This window comes from Chamaea fasciata, unplaced genomic scaffold (genome assembly GCF_029207755.1).
Source record: "Chamaea fasciata isolate MVZ Bird 193981 ecotype frontalis unplaced genomic scaffold, bChaFas1.0.hap1 SCAF_16, whole genome shotgun sequence".
NCBI lineage: Eukaryota > Metazoa > Chordata > Aves > Passeriformes > Sylviidae > Chamaea > Chamaea fasciata.
Window position 1 is genome coordinate 14661040 of NW_027094101.1, and position 20018 is coordinate 14681057.

Here is a 20018-nt window from a genome sequence, read left to right on the forward strand (position 1 = left end):
GCTTTTCCTGTTTTGAACTCTGGAGCTGTTCCTATTGCTGACAATCCTCCCTTTCCCTTCCAGAGGGATATGCGGTATTGCCAAGGCTGTTTCCTTACAGGTACCTTGTGACCTGAACTGAGCCGATGCCTTGAATCCCAGGAGCTGCTTGGTGTAACTGTTCTGGTTTAGATTCCCTTTGCTGGAATGGTTTTATCCACATCTTTGTGTGTCTCCCTGGTGGCTGCAGGTACGAAGATGCCTTGGTTCTGCTGCTGACAGAGGTGTTGAACCGGATCCAGTTCAGGTATAACCAGGCGCAGCTGGAGGAGCTGGATGACGAGGCCCTGGATGATGATGTAAGGAGCACAGCTGGGCAGGACAGGGCCACATGTGAACCCTTGCACTGCTGACTCCTGGAGGGGCTTTTCCAGACCTTGGACTTGGGAGTGTGGGCTAAACAGCTGCTTCTCCCCTCGCTTCTGTGTGGGGTTTGAGCTGTGAAACAGCTTCGGATGCTTTCACAAAAAGTCACACTGAAGATGGAACCTTTGGGTTTAACCTGGTTCTTATTGGGGAAATAATTTAGATCCTTACATTCTCATTGTCAGAGGTATCAGATGTCCATGTCTGGACACCTTTGGAATTTGAAGTCTTTAATTAGTTTGGAATTAATTTGCTGGTCACTTGGGAATTTAAATGCTAAAATATCTCTGAAGCAAAAGCTTGAAGCTGTGTATTGTTGGTGCCTGTGTTTAAGCTTATTTCTCCTAAGTTAGTAAAGATAAAAATCATCTTGAAGCTGATAAATGTTGAAGTGGAGTAGGTGGCCAAAATGGGTGGGGCCAGAGCCCTGGAAGGGCAGGTCAGCTGTCACAAGAGGGTAGGTGAAGGAGCAGAGGGAATTTCATCATGAATGGGATCAGACAGATTTTTAAATTCTGGGGTGTTGAGGACTGGTGACACCTCAGCTTCTGAGCTTGCTAGCAGCACCATTTCATAAGCAAAATAAATTATTTTCTCAATTCATTTGACACTTGTGTCATCTGGATAATTAGCTGTCATACCCCTGCAAAGACCATATTGGTGTTTGAATGCCTTTCCATGGTGATAATAATGTCACAAATAAGGGTATAAATTATCTTGAGCAGTCCTGATGAGGATGGCCTTACACTTCTGAAACAGCGTGGCAAATGATGATACTTGCAAGACTTTAAGCTTTTGATATAAAACGTGGAAAGGGCTTTAGTTCATTATTTAAAGACAAAATTAAATCAGAACATGGTGCTATTGATTCTGTTGTTTATGTTCCTGTGTGTGTTTCTTGTTCCATTTTTACCTTCTCATATTAATGGCAGGTTTGGGCTGTGATGGTAACAGGCAACTTCTTTCTCAATCACCTGTGTAGCTGAGCGTGGAAAGAGTCTTTTACTGTTAAAATAATTGTTTTACTCACCTATCAACTTATTGCCACTCTTTCTTCTCTCTTCTCCTGCACTGTCCCCTGGTTTTATCAATTCTGTGTGAAAACAGAACGAATTCTATATGAAAATAAGTCCAAGTGGGTTGTGCATGTTGCATTTCTCTAAGGTGCTGCTTTGGGTCTGTTTTGGGCGGTTCCTCCCTCCTGTCCCTCCCTTCCCAGTGTCCCAAAAGCTCTGTGTTCCCCTGGGAAGGGCTGTGCTCACCCCAGTGTCCCTTTTGTCTGCAGCAGCAAACGGAGTGGCAGCGGTACTTGCGCCAGAGCTTGGAAGTGGTGGCCAAAGTCATGGAGCTCCTGCCAACTCACGCCTTCTCCACACTCGTAAGTCCTTCCCAGGCCCAGAGTGCCACGTGGAATAAGCACCAACTGCTGTGGATTTTTTTTTTTTTAATAGAAACTCAGTGCCAAAAAAAAGTAGGGAAATCTTGGGTTGTTGCAAAACTTGGCAAGGGAGGGTTAGAAATTGAAGAGAAAAAATTATTTCTTTGGCTTTGTTGCATTTCTTGGTGTTTCAAAGAGAGTGCTTCAGTGTCTAAGTCCAGCTTGGTGGACACTCTTTAGAAATTCCCACCTCTCAAAGTGTAAACATTTGGCAGCAGTTCCTCTCTGCTGTTTATCTTGGCCTTTATTTTGGAGGCAGGGCTGTGAATTGGGCAGATAAGTGTCATTATTAGGGCTTTAAAGAGAGTGGAATCTTTATTATAATTAAAGGCTAGATAAAAATGCTGGCAAGAGGCCTTGGACTATTGGGAAGCAGATCTGATCTGGATAAGTGCTTCTCTTCAGCTGCTGTCACTGCCTTTGGTGGTGTAAAACTTGTCTGGGTTTGTAGCATCATAACAATTTTGAGGAAGAGATCTTGAGGCTGGAAGTGTGGCCCAGAATTCAGAGCAGTCCAGGTGGGGTTTTGCTGGGTGAGGAGAAAGGGAAACAACAGCAGTGAGATCTCAGCAAGTGCATTAATCCTGCTGGGAACACTGCACACCTCGACCTCTGAACTGTATTCCCAAGAAGCAGAGAAAACTGGGCTGCTGCAGAGACAGAAGATGCCTGACCTGAAGTGCCTTTGCAGTTGCTATTTTTTTGAAGCAGGGGATGGCTGTCAGTAGAAGGAGGGAACAAAAGCAGAGGCTGCTGTGCAGCTTTGCCGTGCAGAGGAGCAGAGCGGGTGTTTCAGGGAGCAGATGGATCAGATGGAGCAGAGCATGTGGCTTCCTTGGAGTAACATGTTCACATGAGGAAGGCTCTGTGGTTTTGTAAACGCCCCTCGGGCACTTATGCAAAGACACTCCACTGTTAATTAAGCACAGCATGGCTAGGGAGTGTTTTCCTGAGCCCTGCATTGTTCCCAGTTCTTGTGGAGTCAAGCAGTTCCCAGTGCTTTTCCCAGTGGCTGCAGGGTGCAGTGGTTAGTTTAGGAGTTCCAGCAGTGGCAAATAATTAAAGCAGTGGACAGCAGCTGCCATTACTCCATCCTATGCTGGGCAAGGAAAGGCTGCAGCTCCTTCTGCTGATGGGCAAGAGAACTTCCATAAAGCCAACCACCAGTTTCAACCATTTTTTTCCCCAGCAGAAATTAAACAGAGCTCTGCCAGGCTGAAAGGGTTGAAAAATATTTTCCAGCTGAATTACGAGCAGGGCCTGGCATGTTTGCTGTCACTGCTGAGTGATGGAGCTGGGCTGACACTCTGCTCCCACACCAGGGTGCATGAGGACTGTGATGTTTATTCCTCTGGCTGTTTCCCCATGGAATTTCAGCTGCTGCAGCCTACAGCTTGCTGGCAGAGTGCCGCTGCACTGCTTCCCTTCTGTACCCTGGTGGAGGCACCGAACTCAACTTTCTGGTTGCATTATGTTTTGGGAGGTTTTTAAGTATCACCTTTTGAGGTGATTCTTCCAGGTGAGGTGGGTGAGCACAGACTCACTTCACACTGCACTTCAGACTCTGCCGCTCCTCTGCTCCTTGGCCTGGGTTCTACCTCCAGCTGTGTATTCCTGGTGCTGTGCCCTCACTTCCACTGTCAGACCATTATCTTGTCAGCCTGATTGCTGGGGTTAGAGGCAAAGGAGAGGTGCCACAGGGCAGTGCCTTCAAGGGAGTGATCTCTGTTTTCCTGACAGCTGTCAGGACCTGGGAAGTTGTGGGATGCAGCGTCAGCCCTGAGTCCATCCTGCCCTTCCTCCAAATGTCTGTCTGAAGGCACTGGGGAGAAATGAGAGAACTCTGCTCTGGCAGAGCAATCAGTAATAGGGTGTTACTGTCTGCCAAGCCTCAGGATCACAATCAGTTCTTCTTTCTTTCAGTTTCCTGTTCTGCAGGATAACCTGGAAGTATATCTGGGGCTCCAGCAGTTCGTGGTCACTTCAGGAACAGGTAATAACCACCCTCTAACACTGTGCTCCTCCCTCTTTCATCACTGCCAAACCACTCTCGACCTGCTTTGGTGTTGTTTTTTCTATATTCAGTGATCCAAACCTTTGTGGTGTCTCATGGCTCAGTAGTTAAACTCCATCAGCAGACAGAAGTCTCATAATGTGATTTATTCTTATTGGCTTGTTCTGGTATTTGAAATGAAGATACCAGAGGTGTTCAGAGCAGGTGTGCAGCACCAAATACTACAGCTCCTTCCTGAGAAACAAGGGAAGCAGCAGTAGTGAGATCTGCCTGAGGGGAGGTTGTAGCTTAAGGTGATATTGAAATTTCCTGCTTTGACCAGGAGAGGAATCTGTCACATCTCCAATACTGCTGGACATGGCAGAATGGTGACTGTTGTATAGCCAGTTCCAGAAAAAGTATTCCCAGTTCTAGGATCATTTCAGCCCAAGGATAAGCAGTGTGTGTAGGGTTTAGTGCCGTGGCACCAGCCTGTGTTAGAAGCTGTCTTGGGGGCTAGATCAGCAGCAGCAGCTCAGGTGCAGCTCTGGATTGAGCTCAGAATCCCAGAATAGGTTTGGAAGGGACCAGAGTGAGCCTCTGATCCACCTTCCCTGCTCATCCCAGAGCAAAGGATCCTGTGTTTGTATTAATGGCACAAAATGGAGAGGTTTTTGCTGAAAGCTTGATCGGAGATTAAATACAGTCAGTGGAAATAAAATCTGATTTTCTTCAAAAGGTGGTGTTGCAGAACATATTTGCTTTTTTAGTAGAAGCTCTGGAATGTTTGAGCCCAGGTGTCCACACCTGAGCAGCAGGAGGATTGTGTGTGGCTGGAAAATCTCCTTAGCAGATTGTTTCTTGTACCTGAGAAATACGGAAGCGCACAGCACACCTCACATCAGAAGTGAAGTCACAAATTCTCTGTCCCAAATCTGCCGCTGGGATCACTGGAACTGTAGCCAGCAGAGGGAGTGTGAAAAACCATCTTCTCCAGGTGGAAAACCACCTTCTCCAGAGCTGAGAATGCTCCTGATGGCAGCACAAAACAGAAAGGCTCCTGTTTGTGTAGGAATTAACACCATAGAGAAAGAAATAAAGGTGTAAAAGGCTGAAATAGTCGTTGACATCTTTATCAGCCTCTGAAGTGTTGTCAGAAGAACTGAGCTTCCTTTCCAAGCTCCAGTGCTGCAGTGCCTTGGCCAGTGCTGCCATCTGACCTGTGACCCAGTACCGAGCTCATTTCAGAAGAATGCTTGTCATGTAATTGGAATAAACTTTGCATTTCCTGTCACTTTGTCCCCAGGTTTCCCATCCCCAAGAGCTGCAGGGATTAACCACAGAGTTGTGGGTTTTTTCCCTTGGGTGAGCAGGGATTTCCAGCTCTGGGGGCAGCTCTTGGAGAAAGGCTGATGAGTGGCAGTGTTGCTGATGGGCTATGGTGTCCCTGCAGGTCACAGGCTGAACATCACAGCAGAGAACGACTGCAGGAGGCTGCACTGCTCCCTGAGGGACCTGAGCTCGCTGCTGCAGGCCGTGGGCCGCCTGGCCGAGTACTTCACCGGAGACGTGTTCGCCGCCAGGTTCAACGACGCCCTCACCGTGGTGGAGAGGTGGGTACAGCCACTGCCACCCCTGCGGGCACAGTGACAAACAGGGCTTCCTTCTGCCTCCCCGTGGCAGGAGGGGATTGGGGTATGAGGGATTTGGTGGCCGGAATGTTGTAAAGCCAGCGGTTGTGCTGGGCTGAGCCCCCGGTGTGGGCGGCAGGGGTTGGGGGTTCTGCCCCTCTGCTCAGGTGAGATCCCACCTGCAGAGCTGCCTCCAGCCCTGGGACCCAGCACAGGAAGGATGTGGAGCTGGAGCCCCTCTGCTGTGGACCCAGGCTGGGAGAATTGGGATTGTTTCAGCCTGGAAAAGAAACAGCTCAGGGGTGACCTGGTTACCCTTCCAGTAACTGAAAGAGCCATCAGGAAGAAGATGGAGAGAGACCATTTACAAGGGATGAAGTACCAGGATGGGGGAAATGGCTTCCCACTGGCAAAGGGCAGGGATGGATGGGATATTGGGAAGGAATGGTTCCCTGGGAGGATGGGCAGGCCCTGTCACAGGGTGCCCAGAGCTGCTGTAGCTGCCCCTGGATCCCTGGAAGTGTCCAAGGCCAGGTTGGATGGGGCTTAGAGCAGCCTGGGATGGTGGGATGTGTCCCTGCCCATGGCAGGGGTGGAATGAGATAAACTCAGTCACTTGAAAACGTTGAGGGACTTGTGTTCCAGCATCTGCATTTATGAGGCAATGAAATAACAGGTGGAATTTGAGTAAAGTTGTTCCTTTCAAAACTAAATCACCAAAACCTCCTTTGATGGTTGGACTTCGTGATCTTCAAGGTCTTTTCCAACCTTGATGATTCCATGATTCTTCTCTTAAATGAAAAGACCTGTGAAAGCTGAAGGGGCAGACATTTTATTCTTCCTCTCCAAGGTACTTAATTAGCACGTAGTTACAAATGGCAGAATTTCAGGCCTTTACACAGGTTTTGTGTTTTCATTTCTGTGCAGGAACATCTGACTTGTTCCATTTTATCCCAAACAGTGCAGTAGGCTCTGAATTATTTTAAGCCAAATGGTCAAAGTCTCATTTGTGTATTAGCTAAATATTGACACAGACTGGGGAAGAGCTGCACCAGATCAGGTGCTGGAGCAGATTTGTACAGTCCCTTTGCACTGCCACGTGTGTTTTCTCCTGCAGGTTGGTGAAAGTGACGTTGTATGGATCCCAAATCAAGCTGTACAACATCGAAACCGCTGTTCCCTCCGTGCTGAAACCTGACCTCATCGATGTGTGAGTGTGGGCTGCACCCAGACTGCTGTGGGAAGGGTTGGATCTCCTGCATCTGCTGCTCACACCCCTCCTTGGCAGATACTCTGGGAAACAGCCTCTCCAGCTGTTGGCAGCTCCCCAGCAAAGCACCTTTTTCAGCTGATGGAAGTCAAGGCTGCTGCCAGCATATTGGACCAGTCTTTCCTCTAATGGAAGTACCCAGGTCGTTTAAAGGAAAACATGTTTGTGCTGAGGAGGAAAAATGTCCCTTAAATCAGCTCTGAGAGCAAACTGGGATTGTGCCCTGTGCTGGTGGCTGTAAAAGCAGGGTAACTAATGAGGAAATAAGTGTTACAACAGTGATGTTTTAAAGAAATGGATCCACTGTGTACTGTGTAGTTTATTTATGAATCCAGTTGATGGATTTTTTTTTGCTGCCGAAGTCAGATCTGTGGCTCAGGTAAAAGAGGTTTTTCCCAGTTGAGGGTTTCAATCCTTGTCTTCCAAGACAAACATAAGCCTTGCAGCTGTGCAAGCCATTTGTGGGACAAACAACTGCCTGCCCTCCAGGCCCTGACATTCAGTGTGAAATCCTGGAGCTGCAGGTCACAGAGCACCTCTGTGACAGACTTTAGGGACCCTCCCTTTCTGAGGCTGTGCAGCACAAACCTGTTCCCTGCCAGCTGGAGTTCTGTGACCAGAATTTAAGGTTTGAACGCTTGTTCTGGTTTGTAATTGCACCTTCAGCAGCTCCTTGAAGACTCCCACTGGATTTCACTATATCACTGGATAACTAATGGGATTTCTCTTATTAGTCCCAAGTTAATTGCCACTGAAATTTGTGCAGGTGATGTTGTTTTCATGGTTTTTCTGGTTTACAGTAACTGGGGAGGTGTTTTCCATGATATGTCAGCAAGGGTTGCCCCTTTTCCCTGTCCCTGAAAAAACGAAATGTCCATTTTCTAATGGACCTAATTTTGTTTCTAATGCAAACAAGAGAAGAAATGTGGTCCATTTTCTAATGCTTGCCTGAGAAAGCAACACTGTCACACATTTGGGGGGCACTTTTCTGAAACATCCTGACTCAATTTTCACGTGATAAAAGTGTGATTATGAAGTGTCTTTAGTCAAGTACCAGTTGGTGATAACTTAGCTTTATCAATTCACACCTTTGCCTTGGTGGGTCCAGAACCAAAACCAAGAAAGCAGTGAGGATTTTTTACAAACCACGCTGCCAGCTTTGCCTGGAACGCCGCTCTCGTGTCCCCTTACGGTGCTCACTGTGTCCCCTGGTGTCCCCAGGCACGCCCAGTCCCTGGCAGCCCTGCAGGCCTACGCTCACTGGCTGGCCCAGTTCTACAGCGAGGTGCACCGGCAGAACCCTGAGCAGTTCATCTCCCTGGTGTCCACGGCGCTGGAGGCCATCACCCCCCTCATCAGCTCCAAGGTATTGCCCCCCTGGCTCCCCTGGGGGCTGGGGGCTGCACTCTGCTCAGCTGGGGAGGGCTGGGAGCTGGGGCTGCGTCCCAGAGCCACGGGAGGTGTCCCAGCAGCACTGGGAGTCAGGCTAACACAAGCATAAGCAACTTAAAGGCTTTTAAACTCAGTCGAATGATTTTATGGCTTGAAAGCAGGGAAGTCTCTCTCTCTTGTGGTATTAAGGGAACTCAGCTATGCTCTGGTTGGCAAATAAATCACAGAATTGTTTAGGAAAAGCTCTCTAAGATCAAATCCAACCATTCCTCCAGTACTGCCGAGGCCACCACTGACCCATGTCCCCAAATGTCACATCCACGTGGCTCTTAAATCCCTCCAAAGGATGGGGACTGCCATGAGCAGCCTATGCCTGACCACCCTTTCCATGAAGAACTTTCCCCAGAATCCAATCTAAACCTCCCCTGGCACAGCTTGAGGCCGTTTCCTCTCCTCCTGTCCCTTTTCCCTGGGAACAGAGCCCGACCCCCCCGGCTGCAACCCCCCAGGTCCTGGCAGCTCAGTGAGCTGACTCTGGCTGCGTGTGCTGGTGGCACTGGGCAGCCTGAGCACCCCTCTCTGTGTCTCAGGTGCAGGAGAAGCTGCTGCTGTCTGCGTGCCACCTGCTGGTGTCCCTGGCCACCACGGTGCGCCCGGTGTTCCTGATCAGCATCCCAGCCGTGCAGAAGGTGTTCAACAGGATCACGGACACCTCTGCCCAGCGCCTCCCCGACAAGGTCAGTTGGCCCAGAGCTGCCTCACAGGGAAATCAGGTGTCCTTGGGAAGATGTGCCTCAGGTGGGGAAGGATAACCTCAAAAATCAACTGGAGGGGCAACAGTCATCTCTGTATTGTGGATATCCACAAATTACAGTGGTATTGTACGTAATTAATGGTCTGTTTCAAGGAGCAGTGCAAGGAAAAAACACAACTGCACCTCTTAGATCTGATTGTTTCCTCATTTGTTGACACCATCCCCAGTTCTGCTGCATCTTTACAGGACAGGCACGTTGATTCTGACCTACACAAGGAGGTTTTTGTGAAACTCATTTATATTGCAGAAGCAATGTAAATAATATGAATATATTCCATTTATAGCACTGACAAGCCACAGTGCTGGGATGGTTTTGTTGTGTGCTGGCAAGGAAGCACAAAGTGCTGCACAAGTGCAGAAGCTCAGCTTGTAAACCAGACAAGGAGTAATAAAAGTAAAATCATCTTTGTTCTTATAAACACCGGAGATTTACCGCTGCAGGGAAGGTCTGACAGGGCTGGAAGCTGCTTCCAGGCCTTAAATCCTGGAGCTTTGCTTCTCTCTCTCTCTTTGCAGAGCTGGTGGTTTTCACTTGGGCTTGTTATGCTGTTGAACAATGAGCACCGTTGGTGTCTTGGACAGCCATAAAATGTCACTTCACTCCAGGCTTGTGCTCTAGCAAAAATTAACTCTGAAAAAAAATCGAAACTTTGTCTTTTTGCTTAATGTTGCCCAGAGAAGTTGTGGCTGCCCCATCCCAAGAGGTGCCCAAGGCCAGGCTGGGCTTGGAACAGCTTGGTCTGGTGGAAGGTGTCTGTGCCTGTGGCAGGGGGTTGGAACTATGTGACCTTTAAGGTCCCTTCAACCCAAACCATTCCACGACTCAATGGTTTTGCTGTCAGTCCAACCCTGGTGCTGTCTGCGGTCTTGTAGACGGCTTCCTGCTCCCACATCTCCTTGTGGGTACCAGGAGCTCAGGGTTTATATCCTGTAAGGTGTTGATATCCTGTAAGGTTATATATGTATCTCCTTATAACCTGTATGGGTGTTCTGGGAGCTGCAATCCATCCTCAGTGTCCAGGGACCTCCGCAGAGCTCATCCAGAGCCTCCTGCACATCAGAGATGCTCAAAGCAGGGGTGGAACACCTGATGAGCTTTAACCTCCCTTCCCACCCAAGCCATTCCATGACTCTTCCCACCCAAACCATTCCTTGGCTGTGATTCGTGTCCCTTCCAGGCCCAGGTGCTGGTGTGCAGGGCTCTGTCCAACGTGCTGCTGCTGCCCTGGCCCAACCTGCCCGAGAGCGAGCAGCAGTGGGCCGTGCGCTCCACCAACCACGCCAGCCTCGTGTCCGCCCTCACCAGGGACTACCGCCAGCTCAAGGCCACGGCCAGCCTGCCCCAGAGGAAGGTGCAGCTGGAGGACAGTAAGTACCAGTGTCCTGCTCACTCCTGCTGCACTGGTGACTGTCGTTAAGCTGACTTGCCAGTAATTATTTTGGCTGAGAAACCATTTTGCGTACGGGGAGGGTGGGAAAGGAGCAGGGTGTGTTTTCTTTCTGTTTTTGGAGGCTTTTCTGCTCTGTACAGGGCACTCTCAGCACAGGTCACCTGTAAACTCCTCCGTTAAAGTGTGATCAGGGTTGAGGAGGTGAGGATTGCATTGGGAATACTGAACAACCTCATGGTGTAGTATCAGAAATACTGGCTGGGAGCAGCGGTAACGAAGATCATCATTGTAAAAAGCAAAGGGGGAAAATAAGAATTTCTTCCAGGCTTGGGAAGTACTGGAGAGGGTTTCTTTATATGGGAGGAATGCAAGGAAACTCTGGGCAGGAGTGCAGGGAAACTACTGTGTATGCTTTGGGCATGGTTTTGGGTGATTTTTGGTTTTTTTTTCATTGAGGATAACTTTAGAAATCATTCAGAAATCTGCAGTGTCACACGTCAGTTGTTTTAATTACTCTGTGTGTGAGCTTAATTTCTCTTCCTCTTACCTGTGAGCAGTTTTGGCACATGCAAGAAGCATCGCTCCTCTTGTTTTGCAGCGAAAGTGATCATCCACCAGACACTGAGCGTTCTGGAAGATATTGTAGAAAGTGTCTCTGGAGAATCCACCAAGTCCCGGCAGATCTGTTATCAGTCGCTGCAAGAATCCGTGCAGGTCTCACTAGCCCTCTTCCCAGCTTTCATTCATCAGTCAGGTATAACCTCAGGCCAGGGGTCATGCTGTGAGTAGCTTTCTGAGCTCCTGGTAACACCCAGAGCAGCAGCACAGAGTTGTGGTGTGGGTGTGGAGTGTGTGAGTTGGGTGTGTTGGGAGAGCTGGGCTGAAGCACAGCAGGGAAGGGACATCCCTGCCAGCCAGGATCCAGGCAGGATTGTCACAGTTTCAAAGAGGAGCTGGTCCTGAGCACAAAAAAAAAAAAAAAAAAAAAGAAAAAAAAGAAAAAAAAAAAAAAAAAAAAAAAAGCTTTAACATACCCTCTCTAGCTGTATTTGCCATTTACATTCTCTGCAGAAGCTTGAAGACTAAGTTGTCATCAGATTGGGTCAAATGATGTGGGATTTGGGGATTTTTCCCGAGATGGAACCAGGACTGTCACTTGGCGGCCTTTTGGCTTTGTGTTTTGTGTCACATCAGGGTCCTTCCTGCTGTTCCACTTGGAGCTGGGTGAGATTTTCTCAATGATGGGGGTTGAGGGGAGACAAGAGCAGTGAAAAGCAGAGGATCCAAGGCAGCAGCAAGATGCTGGGAGCTGTTGTCTTCAGAACAGGCCGGCAGCCTCATCAACTGCCATTGATTGGCAATCAAAGGCTGTGGGATGAGGGAGGAGTTGGGCAGCTCCAGCTTGATTATCCAGTCTTTATTGGGATGGAAGAAGGACCAGCTCACTGCATCACCACATGCTCGCTTCTGAAGATAGAAGGGTCTTCTCAGATCCTGCCAGAAAAACAAGCTGGATTCTGTCTCCTCCACCCCGAGCTGTGTGGATGTTTGGGATTTCCTGCTGTTTCCTGTTAACCCTGTATGAGCAGTGAGAACAGGAGATGGGCCTGGAGCTGCCCCTGAGCTTTCTCCCAGCACTCTGAGCACACTGAGGCCTTGCTGGCTGGGTTGTGGTTGTTCTGGGGGGTTGGTGCTGCCTGTGCTTGTCATCCTGGGCTGCTTTTGGAAGGGGATGAACAATCCTGAAGCCCTGTAGGAACCAGCTGATGGTTTCAGTTTCTCAGACAGCCCTGTTGGTAAATTCCCAAAAGTAAATGGGGTTCCCTGAACAGGAGGAGCAAACTTCAGACTTAAACATAAAAGACTTCTTGATGCACTTGGATATTTCCTTAACATGTTCCTTTTGCTTTTCTCTTCTCTTAGATGTGACAGATGAGATGCTGAGCTTTTTCCTCACCCTGTTCCAAGGCCTGAGGGTGCAGATGGGAGTGCCTTTCACTGAGCAGATCATACAGACCTTCCTGAACATGTTCACCAGGTACTGCCCAACACTGGTCACTTCTTCCTTACCCTCAGGATGGTTTGTTTTAGGAGCTGCTCAGCCACTTGGTCCCTGTCCCTAAAGTGGGCTGTTCCCAGCCTTTGTGGCCAGACTTTGTCACATCCCAGGGCTGAATCTGATGAACACACTTCCAAGTCTGGAGAGACCCCAGTGCATGCTCAGCAGTCATACCTGCCACTGTGCAAATCCAGCTCTACCACAGACTTTCTGGCTGTGTGGGGCGTTGTACTGGACTCTCACATTCCCTCTTAGCTCCTGCCCAAGGTCTGAGAGTCTGAGAGTGTCCCCTCACTCATCTTTTGTTCGGGAGAGGGGTCTGTCAACCCTCAGTCACAACCTCCCTCCCTTCTGTGGCTTCCTGTACTTGGCCAGTATTAACTGAGCATTTTAGAGGCATCACCTACTTTCCAGGAAACCAGGTGAGCCTTTGGATCTCTGGCAATGTTCCTAATACCTGTTTGTATCCCAGGGAGCAGCTGGCAGAGAGCATCCTCCACGAGGGCAGCACCGGCTGCCGGGTGGTGGAAAAGTTCCTGAAGATCCTGCAGGTGGTGGTGCAGGAGCCAGGCCAGGTGTTCAAACCCTTCCTGCCCAGTGTGATCTCCCTGTGCATGGAGCAGGTGTATCCCATCATTGCAGAGGTAGGCAAGGGAGGGGAAGGCATTGCTGGGGGGTGGCAGCAGTTGAAGCTTTGACCTTCCAAGAGCTGCAAGTGTGGAGGGAAAACACCCTGTGGGTGGGGGAGTAGTCAGGGGGATTGGAAGCAGGGTAGGTGGAGGATTTTGTCAGGGATTTGAAGAGAAGCTGAAACTGGGGAGGTCAACGCAGGAGGTACAACTCCGAGTCAGCGATGTGTTCTCAGCCTGATCCTACAGCTGCTGGTGCTCCCTAAGGAGAAGTGCTTTGATGCTTGGCTGCAGCACTGGGTGGGAGGGATCCAGGGCTTGGGGTGGGATCCCAGCAGAGGAGCTGCTCTGAGCTCTGTCCCCTGTCCTGCCAGCGCTCATCCCCTGATGTGAAAGCAGAGCTGTTTGAGCTGCTCTTCCGGGTCCTGCACCACAACTGGAGGTACTTCTTCAAATCCAGTGTGCTGGCCAGTGTCCAGAGGGGAGTGGCAGAAGAGCAGATGGAGAACGAAGCCCAGTTCAGTGCCATCATGCAGGTAACTCACCCCTTCCCAGCATTCCCCAGAACCTGTCCTGCAGGGGAGCACACCCTGCTTGGGGCAGTGCATTAAATATGGGATCACAGAATCATCGAGGTTGGAAAAGTCCTCTGAGACCGAGTCCAGTCATTCCCCCAGCACTGCCAAGGCCACTACTAAAACACATCCCCAAGTGCCACATCCACACAGCTTTTAAATCCCTGCAGGGATGGTGACGCCACCACTGCCCTGGGCAGCTCTGCCAGTGCCTGAGCACCCTTTCCATAAAGAATTTTCCCAATATCCAACCTAAACTTCCCCTGGTACAGCTTGAGGCTGTTTCCTTTCATCCTGTCTCTGGGGAGCAGAGCCCGACCCCCCCAGCTGTCCCCTCCAGTCAGGGAGTTGTGCAGAGCCACAAGGTCCCCCCTGAACCTCCTTTTCTCCAGGCTGAGCCCCTTTCCCAGCTCCCTCAGCTGCTCCTGGTGCTCCAGCCCCTTCCCCAGCTCTGTTCCCTCCCCTGGACATGCTCCAGCCCCTCGGTGTCTCTGTTCTTGTGAGGGTCCCACATGGGCACATGTGGGTGATGGTTTTAGATGAGTCTTGAGTGAGGTTTTGCCTCCCAAAACTGCTGGAAATGAACGTTGCTGAGGAGTGACCCAGCTGCTGAGCTCAAGGCACAGAGCCATGCAGGCATGAGAAAGCAATGTTAATTCCTTTGCAAGCCTCATCCTGCAATGAAAACACATTGCTGCCACTGACCCATTTAATTCTGAGTGTTGTGATTGGTACTGGGGAGAGCTGTCAGTGCAGGGAAGGTTTCCTGAGTGTCTTTTGGTTTCCATGGACTTGTTGAGTGCTGCACCACAGACCCTGGTAGGGGAGGGTCAGTGGGGTTACACCTGACAGGCTTTGGCCTGGGGAATAGAGAGTAATGGAATGGTTTGGGTTGGAAGGAACCTTAAAGCCCATCCAGTCCCACCCCTGCCATGGGCAGGGACACCTTCCACAGTCCCAGGCTGCTCCAAGCCCTGTCTAACCTGCCTTGGACACTTCCAGGGATCCAGGGGCAGCCACAGCTGCTCTGGGCACCCTGTGCCAGGGCTTCCCCTCCCTCCCAGGGAACAATTCCTTCCCAATATCCATTCCTGCCCTCTGGCAGTGGGAAGCCATTCTCCGTTCTCCAGACCCTTGTCCCAAATCCCTCTGCAGCTCTCCTGGAGCCCCTTTAGGCCCTGGAAGGCAGGGACAGCGTGTGCACAGAGCCAGCTCCAACCTTCTCAGGTTGGGGCAGTAGAATTTTTAAGAATAACAGACTGTGTTCCATGTGTTACTTTATTCAGAGCTGGCCAGATGAGTTCCCTTGAATTCCTAGATCTCCTTAGACTGCAGGTGGGAGGACTTTGGGAGAGTTTCCCCATCGTGGAGTGCCAGGAGAAACTGGGTCCTCTGTGGTGCACAAGTGGAGAGGGAGCTCTTGCAGTGACATAAACTGGGTCATGTTTCTCTCTGGCTTTCCCCTTCTCCTGCCACCTTTTGGTATGAATGAAGCCCGGGCTGGTTCCTGTGCAGGGCTGTCCAAGCGTCTCTTTCACCTGCAGCTGTGTAAAACTTCCAAACTCTCTTGAATGCCTCATTCTGGAAGATATTTATGTAATAATCTCAATTCAGGCTGGGTGACAATACTGCACTGCTTGTTTTACTCCTTGGCTCTTGTTGCTCTGATAAAAACCTCTTGTTTAATGTTCTGTAAGTGTTCCCACAGCCAGTGCTTTGTGTGGGGGATATTAATAGTTTGTATGCTGATTTCCACCTGAGATCTAAGGCCAGAACTGGCTCAGTCTTGATGGGATCTGGGTCATTTTTGTCCATTTGACAATAAATGGGTCATGTGGGAGAATAAACTCTTCTGTTCGCAATGCCTTGAAGAGGAACTGTTAAAATCCTGCTGCCTGTCTCTGTACAGAGCTGACCTCATCCACCTTCATCCCCTGTGCAGTGTTTTGGAGGTGTTCAGGGTGGAAAAGATGTTTGATCACACACTGTGCAGCCCTGCCAGACCAGCTCAGGCTCCAGCAAGTTTTGTTCTGGGCTCTTCACTGCACAGGCTCCCAGGGCCCATCTCCAAATCCTAAATCAGGCCAGTGACATCTGCTTGGGCTCCTGGCTGAGACTGAGGGCCCACCCTGGGGTGTGTCCTGGTCTGTTCCCCCATGCTGTGGTGCCTTAGGTGACCTCCCTGAGGAACAGCCCTACCCTTCCTGAGCAGCCTGCCTGCCCAGGGAGCTGGCTTCAGCATCCCTGGCCCTCTCCAGTGCCAGCTTGGCCTGCTTGTTCCCAGTGGAGCCAGCTTAGCAGCTGCTCTGCAGGGATATGCTCATGTTCCCACCAAAATGCCATTCCCGTGGATCTGGTGGCAGCACGGGTGATTGGAACAGCTGCCTGTCTCTTGTTATCTTGACTCCCAGGGGTTTGTCCTGGTGTCAGGGTGAAAACGCTGTTGTTTTGCCTGGCAGGTGTGATGTTTGTGGTGGTCTCCATCCCCTTCCTCCCACTGTGCTTTGTTCCCAGGCGTTTGGCCAGTCTTTCCTGCAGCCTGACATTCACCTGTTCAAGCAGAACCTCTTCTACCTGGAGACACTGAACACGAAGCAGAAGTTGTACCACAAGGTGGGTCCTACCTGAGCCTGTGCTCTCTGTCCATGGGAAGAGGTGGGAGCTGTCCTGGGACTGGTTTTAAGCTACTTGGAAGTCCAGGTCAGGATTTGGGGGTTTTGTGCTGCAGCCTTCGGGTGGTTGCCTTGCTCCAGGGGGTTGGAATGAAGTTACCACCCCTCTGATACCGGGAACTGGGAATGGGAGGGATCCCAGCTCCAGTCAGACAAAGCCTGGATGTGTTCCCTCCTCTGACAGTGAGGGAAAGCGGAGAACACACAGTGACAGTGAGGTTTGCAGGAATTGGGATCACCAGTGGGACAGTGAGTGCCTCCAGCATTCCCGCCTGGGCAGCTGCAGGTATCCAGTATTCCCAGGTCACTGCCACTTGGGAATCTCCATCTCTCTTTGGACCCATCCTCCAGGCCCTGTAACCTACCCTTAGCTGCTGCCATCAGGGATTAAATCTGGAATCCAGGGAATCTGATCAGCCTGGGAAAGCAGAGCTTTCAGTTTCTCATCAGATGTGGTCACACTTGAAGGGCAGCCCTTGGTGTTCACAGGTGCCTGGGGCAGACTTCAGGCATCTGGCCACATTCCCTGGCTCCCAAGAACACTGTACAGGGTACACCTGGCTGGAATTGGAGCGGGACTTGACGCTGGTGGCTTTACCAATGCTTAAAACTTGGTCAGAGCATGGAATCATGGAATGGTCTGGGTTGGATGGGGCTGTAAAGCTGATTTATTTTTATCCCCCTGCCATAGGCAGGGACACCTTCCACCATCCCACGTTGCTCAAAGCCCTGTCCAACCTGGCCTTGGATACTTCCAGGGATCCAGGGGCAGCCACAGCTTCTCTGGGCACCCTGTGCCAGGGCCTCCCCACTCTCCCAGGGAACAATTCCTTCCCAATATCCCATCCATCCCTGCCCTCTGGCAATGGAACCCATTCCCCCTTGTCAGTCCCTCCATCCCTTGTCCCCAGTCCCTCTCCAGCTCTCCTGGAGCCCCTTTAGGCACTGAAAGGGGCTCGAAGGTGTCCCAAGGTCTAAGCCTCAAATCATGAGGTAAGTGCGGCCAAATTCAACATTAACTTTCAAGCTGATACTAACTGAGCTTGTTTTAGCCATTTTTGATCTGGCTTGGCTTAGAAAATCATCTCAGTGCTCACCTGAGTTTGCAGATGCCGCCAAAGCTGTGGCTGCTCTGTCCATGCTGGATTTGTCCTCCTGTGGGAGGAGTGAAATCCCTTAACCCTGTGCCCCTCTCTCTGTGCAGAAGATCTTCAGGACCACCATGCTGTTCCAGTTTGTGAACGTGCTGCTGCAGGTGCTGGTGCACAAATCCCACGACCTGCTGCAGGAGGAGATCGGCATCGCCACCTACAACATGGCCTCGGTGGACTTTGATGGCTTCTACTCCGCCTTCCTGCCCGAGTTCCTGGCCAGCTGTGACGGCGTGGACTCCAACCAGAAGAACGTGCTGGGGAGGAATTTCAAAATGGACAGGGTAAGGAGGGGAACATTGTGGTGTTCCCAGGATGCGCAGGGCTCCCCCAGAGCACAGCTGGGAATGTCTCCAGGCAGTGCCTTTTGTTCCCAACGCTTCCATGCTCAGCAATCCCCAGGCAAGGATTTCTCACTGCAGGTAGCAGAGCTGCCATCTCATGCCTCAGGCTGCAGGATGCTGTGGGAGTCAGGGATTGTGTTTCCTGGAGGAAGTTTTCTTTGGAATAGGCTGGCATTGCTGAGTGGGATGCTCAGGTCCTTGCCTAAATCTCGCTCCAGCTGCTGGCCAGATGTTTGAGGGTTACAGTAAGGACAACAGCAGAGTACCTGCAAAGGCTCACAATTCCTGCAAACCCCTCGTGTGTGGGAAGGAAATGTGTGGAATATGATGGCAGAGCAGCAGGTTCTGGCTTCCATCTACTGAGGGCTATCCATTGAGTGCTCCCTGCCCTGAGGGAGGGGATGGGAATTCGAGACCAAGGGTGAGGATAGGAATGGACCCTGGGAAAACTGCTTGGCTCTAGAAGGCAACTGCTCTTCAGGAATATCAGCCCCTGTTAGGGAGTGTATGATAGCCAGGAGCCTTGGCAGGAGGGCAGCAAGAAATTAGTGCTGCATCTGGCCATGGAGCCAGGCTCAGAGCTGGGAGTGTTCACCTGAGGAAGAGAAGCTCCAGGGAGACCTGAGAGGCCTAAAGGGACTCCAGGAGAGCTGGAGAGGGACTTGGGACAAGGGATGGAGGGACAGGCCAAAGGAAATGGCTTCCCACTGCCAGAGGGCAGGGTTTGATGGGATATTGGGCAGGAATTATTCCCTGGGAGGGTGGGGAGGCCCTGGCACAGGGTGCCCAGAGAAGCTGTGGCTGCCCCTGGATCCCTGGAAGTGTCCAAGGCCAGGCTGGACATTGGGGCTTGGAGCAGCCTGGGACAGTAGGAGGTGTCCCTGCCTATGGCAGGGGGTGGCACTGGATGAGTTTAAAGGCCCTTCCCAGCCCAGACCATTCCATGATTCCATGACCATTCCTCTCGGGCCTGGCTGCACCGTGAGAAGCCAGAGATGGGAGCAGAGCCTGGATCCCTGCAGTCAGCCAGCTCTGAAACCATCTCTGCCCCAAGGAACTGGAGTTCCCTGGGCTCAGGCTGAGTCAGGATGCATCTGTTCCCGTGTGAACACCAGCGGGGTGTGTGCCCCTCTCGGTGCCTCTCTGCTCCGCGCCGTGAGTCCGTTCCCAGCAGTTGTTGTTGTGTCCCTTGCAGGACCTGCCCTCGTTCACACAGAACGTGCACAGGCTGGTGAATGACCTGCGCTATTACAGACTGTGCAACGACAGCCTGCCCCCGGGGACTGTGAAGTTATAGTGACTGCACTGGACTGCTGCCCTTCCCCAGGGAACAGCTCCGTGTCCCGGTTCGCCACCGCCCCCTCTGCTGCCGGGCCGGGCCGTGCCGTGCCGGCGCTGCAGGCCGGGCTCCTGCCCGTGCCCCCGCCCTGGATTCACCGCGCTCCACCGCTTCCTTTGAGTTCTCCCTGCCCAGCCCGAGGCCGCAGCTGGAGCCAGCAGGATGTGTCTTAATGCCCACCCCCGGGGCATCCCGACTGTTGGGAAATCCCTCTCCCGGGGCTTTCCCTCTGCTCCTGTAGCACTTTGTTGCATCTGGAGGTGTCTGGAGAGATCATGTCCGTATCAAACACGAGGCAGAAGCGCCAAAGACCACTTCAGACATTCGTACCTTCGTGTCATTCCACCTTCCTGCCCCGCCCAGCTCTCGGAGGAGGAGTCTCCTGACGTTGGGACTGGTTTGGCACTTCTGTCACTCCCTTTGTTTTTAAATTGCCTTGAAAACCTCCCCGATGTTGGCGGGGATTTAGAGACTTTTTTGGGTTTTTTTTAAACGTTTTCTCATCATTCCATTGTGATACTAAAACAACATGCTTAATGGGAATAAAGTGCTTACTTTGTTGTTTTAAATAACTTGGGGCTGGGTTAGTTTCCCTCTAGGTCATTCTGTAAATGAACACGGTGTGATCCACAGCTTTTCCCAGGGTCAGGAATGGGGAGCAGCCAGCAAGGATCCCAACACGTCCAGCAGCTCTTGGAAGGTGCAGATCAGTGATGGCTGCTTCTTCTGCTGTCTCCTCATAGTTTTCCTCCTGTGTTTTCTGTCACATGTTGTGGTGATCCATTCATTCCCTCCATTACACTTGTCTGAATCGATCTTGAAGTGCCTGCAGGAAGAAATTCCCCATCCCCAGGGAGCCTGGAGCTGAAGTTCACCCTCTGGCCAGTGACCCAGTAGTGGCATCTGTCTGGTAAA

The 20018-nt window shown here is 51.1% G+C and overlaps 1 protein-coding gene across 2 annotated transcripts in view; it reads left to right on the forward strand.

The window, feature by feature from the left end:
• The window catches only part of XPO6 (exportin 6), a 55499-nt gene extending 35824 nt beyond the window's left edge, over window positions 1–19675 (forward strand). For both annotated transcript variants that reach the window (XM_066197928.1, XM_066197929.1), the window contains exons 10-24: window positions 230–338; window positions 1691–1783; window positions 3767–3836; window positions 5290–5449; window positions 6585–6677; window positions 7959–8103; window positions 8720–8866; window positions 10122–10311; window positions 10933–11088; window positions 12258–12372; window positions 12866–13037; window positions 13397–13558; window positions 16112–16210; window positions 17474–17704; window positions 18960–19675. In XM_066197928.1, coding sequence (XP_066054025.1) covers window positions 230–338; window positions 1691–1783; window positions 3767–3836; window positions 5290–5449; window positions 6585–6677; window positions 7959–8103; window positions 8720–8866; window positions 10122–10311; window positions 10933–11088; window positions 12258–12372; window positions 12866–13037; window positions 13397–13558; window positions 16112–16210; window positions 17474–17704; window positions 18960–19061 — 2044 coding nt within the window. In that variant the 3' untranslated portion in view covers window positions 19062–19675. The remainder of the gene's footprint in view (window positions 1–229; window positions 339–1690; window positions 1784–3766; window positions 3837–5289; window positions 5450–6584; window positions 6678–7958; window positions 8104–8719; window positions 8867–10121; window positions 10312–10932; window positions 11089–12257; window positions 12373–12865; window positions 13038–13396; window positions 13559–16111; window positions 16211–17473; window positions 17705–18959) is intronic.
• The last annotated feature ends 343 nt before the right edge of the window (window positions 19676–20018 follow it).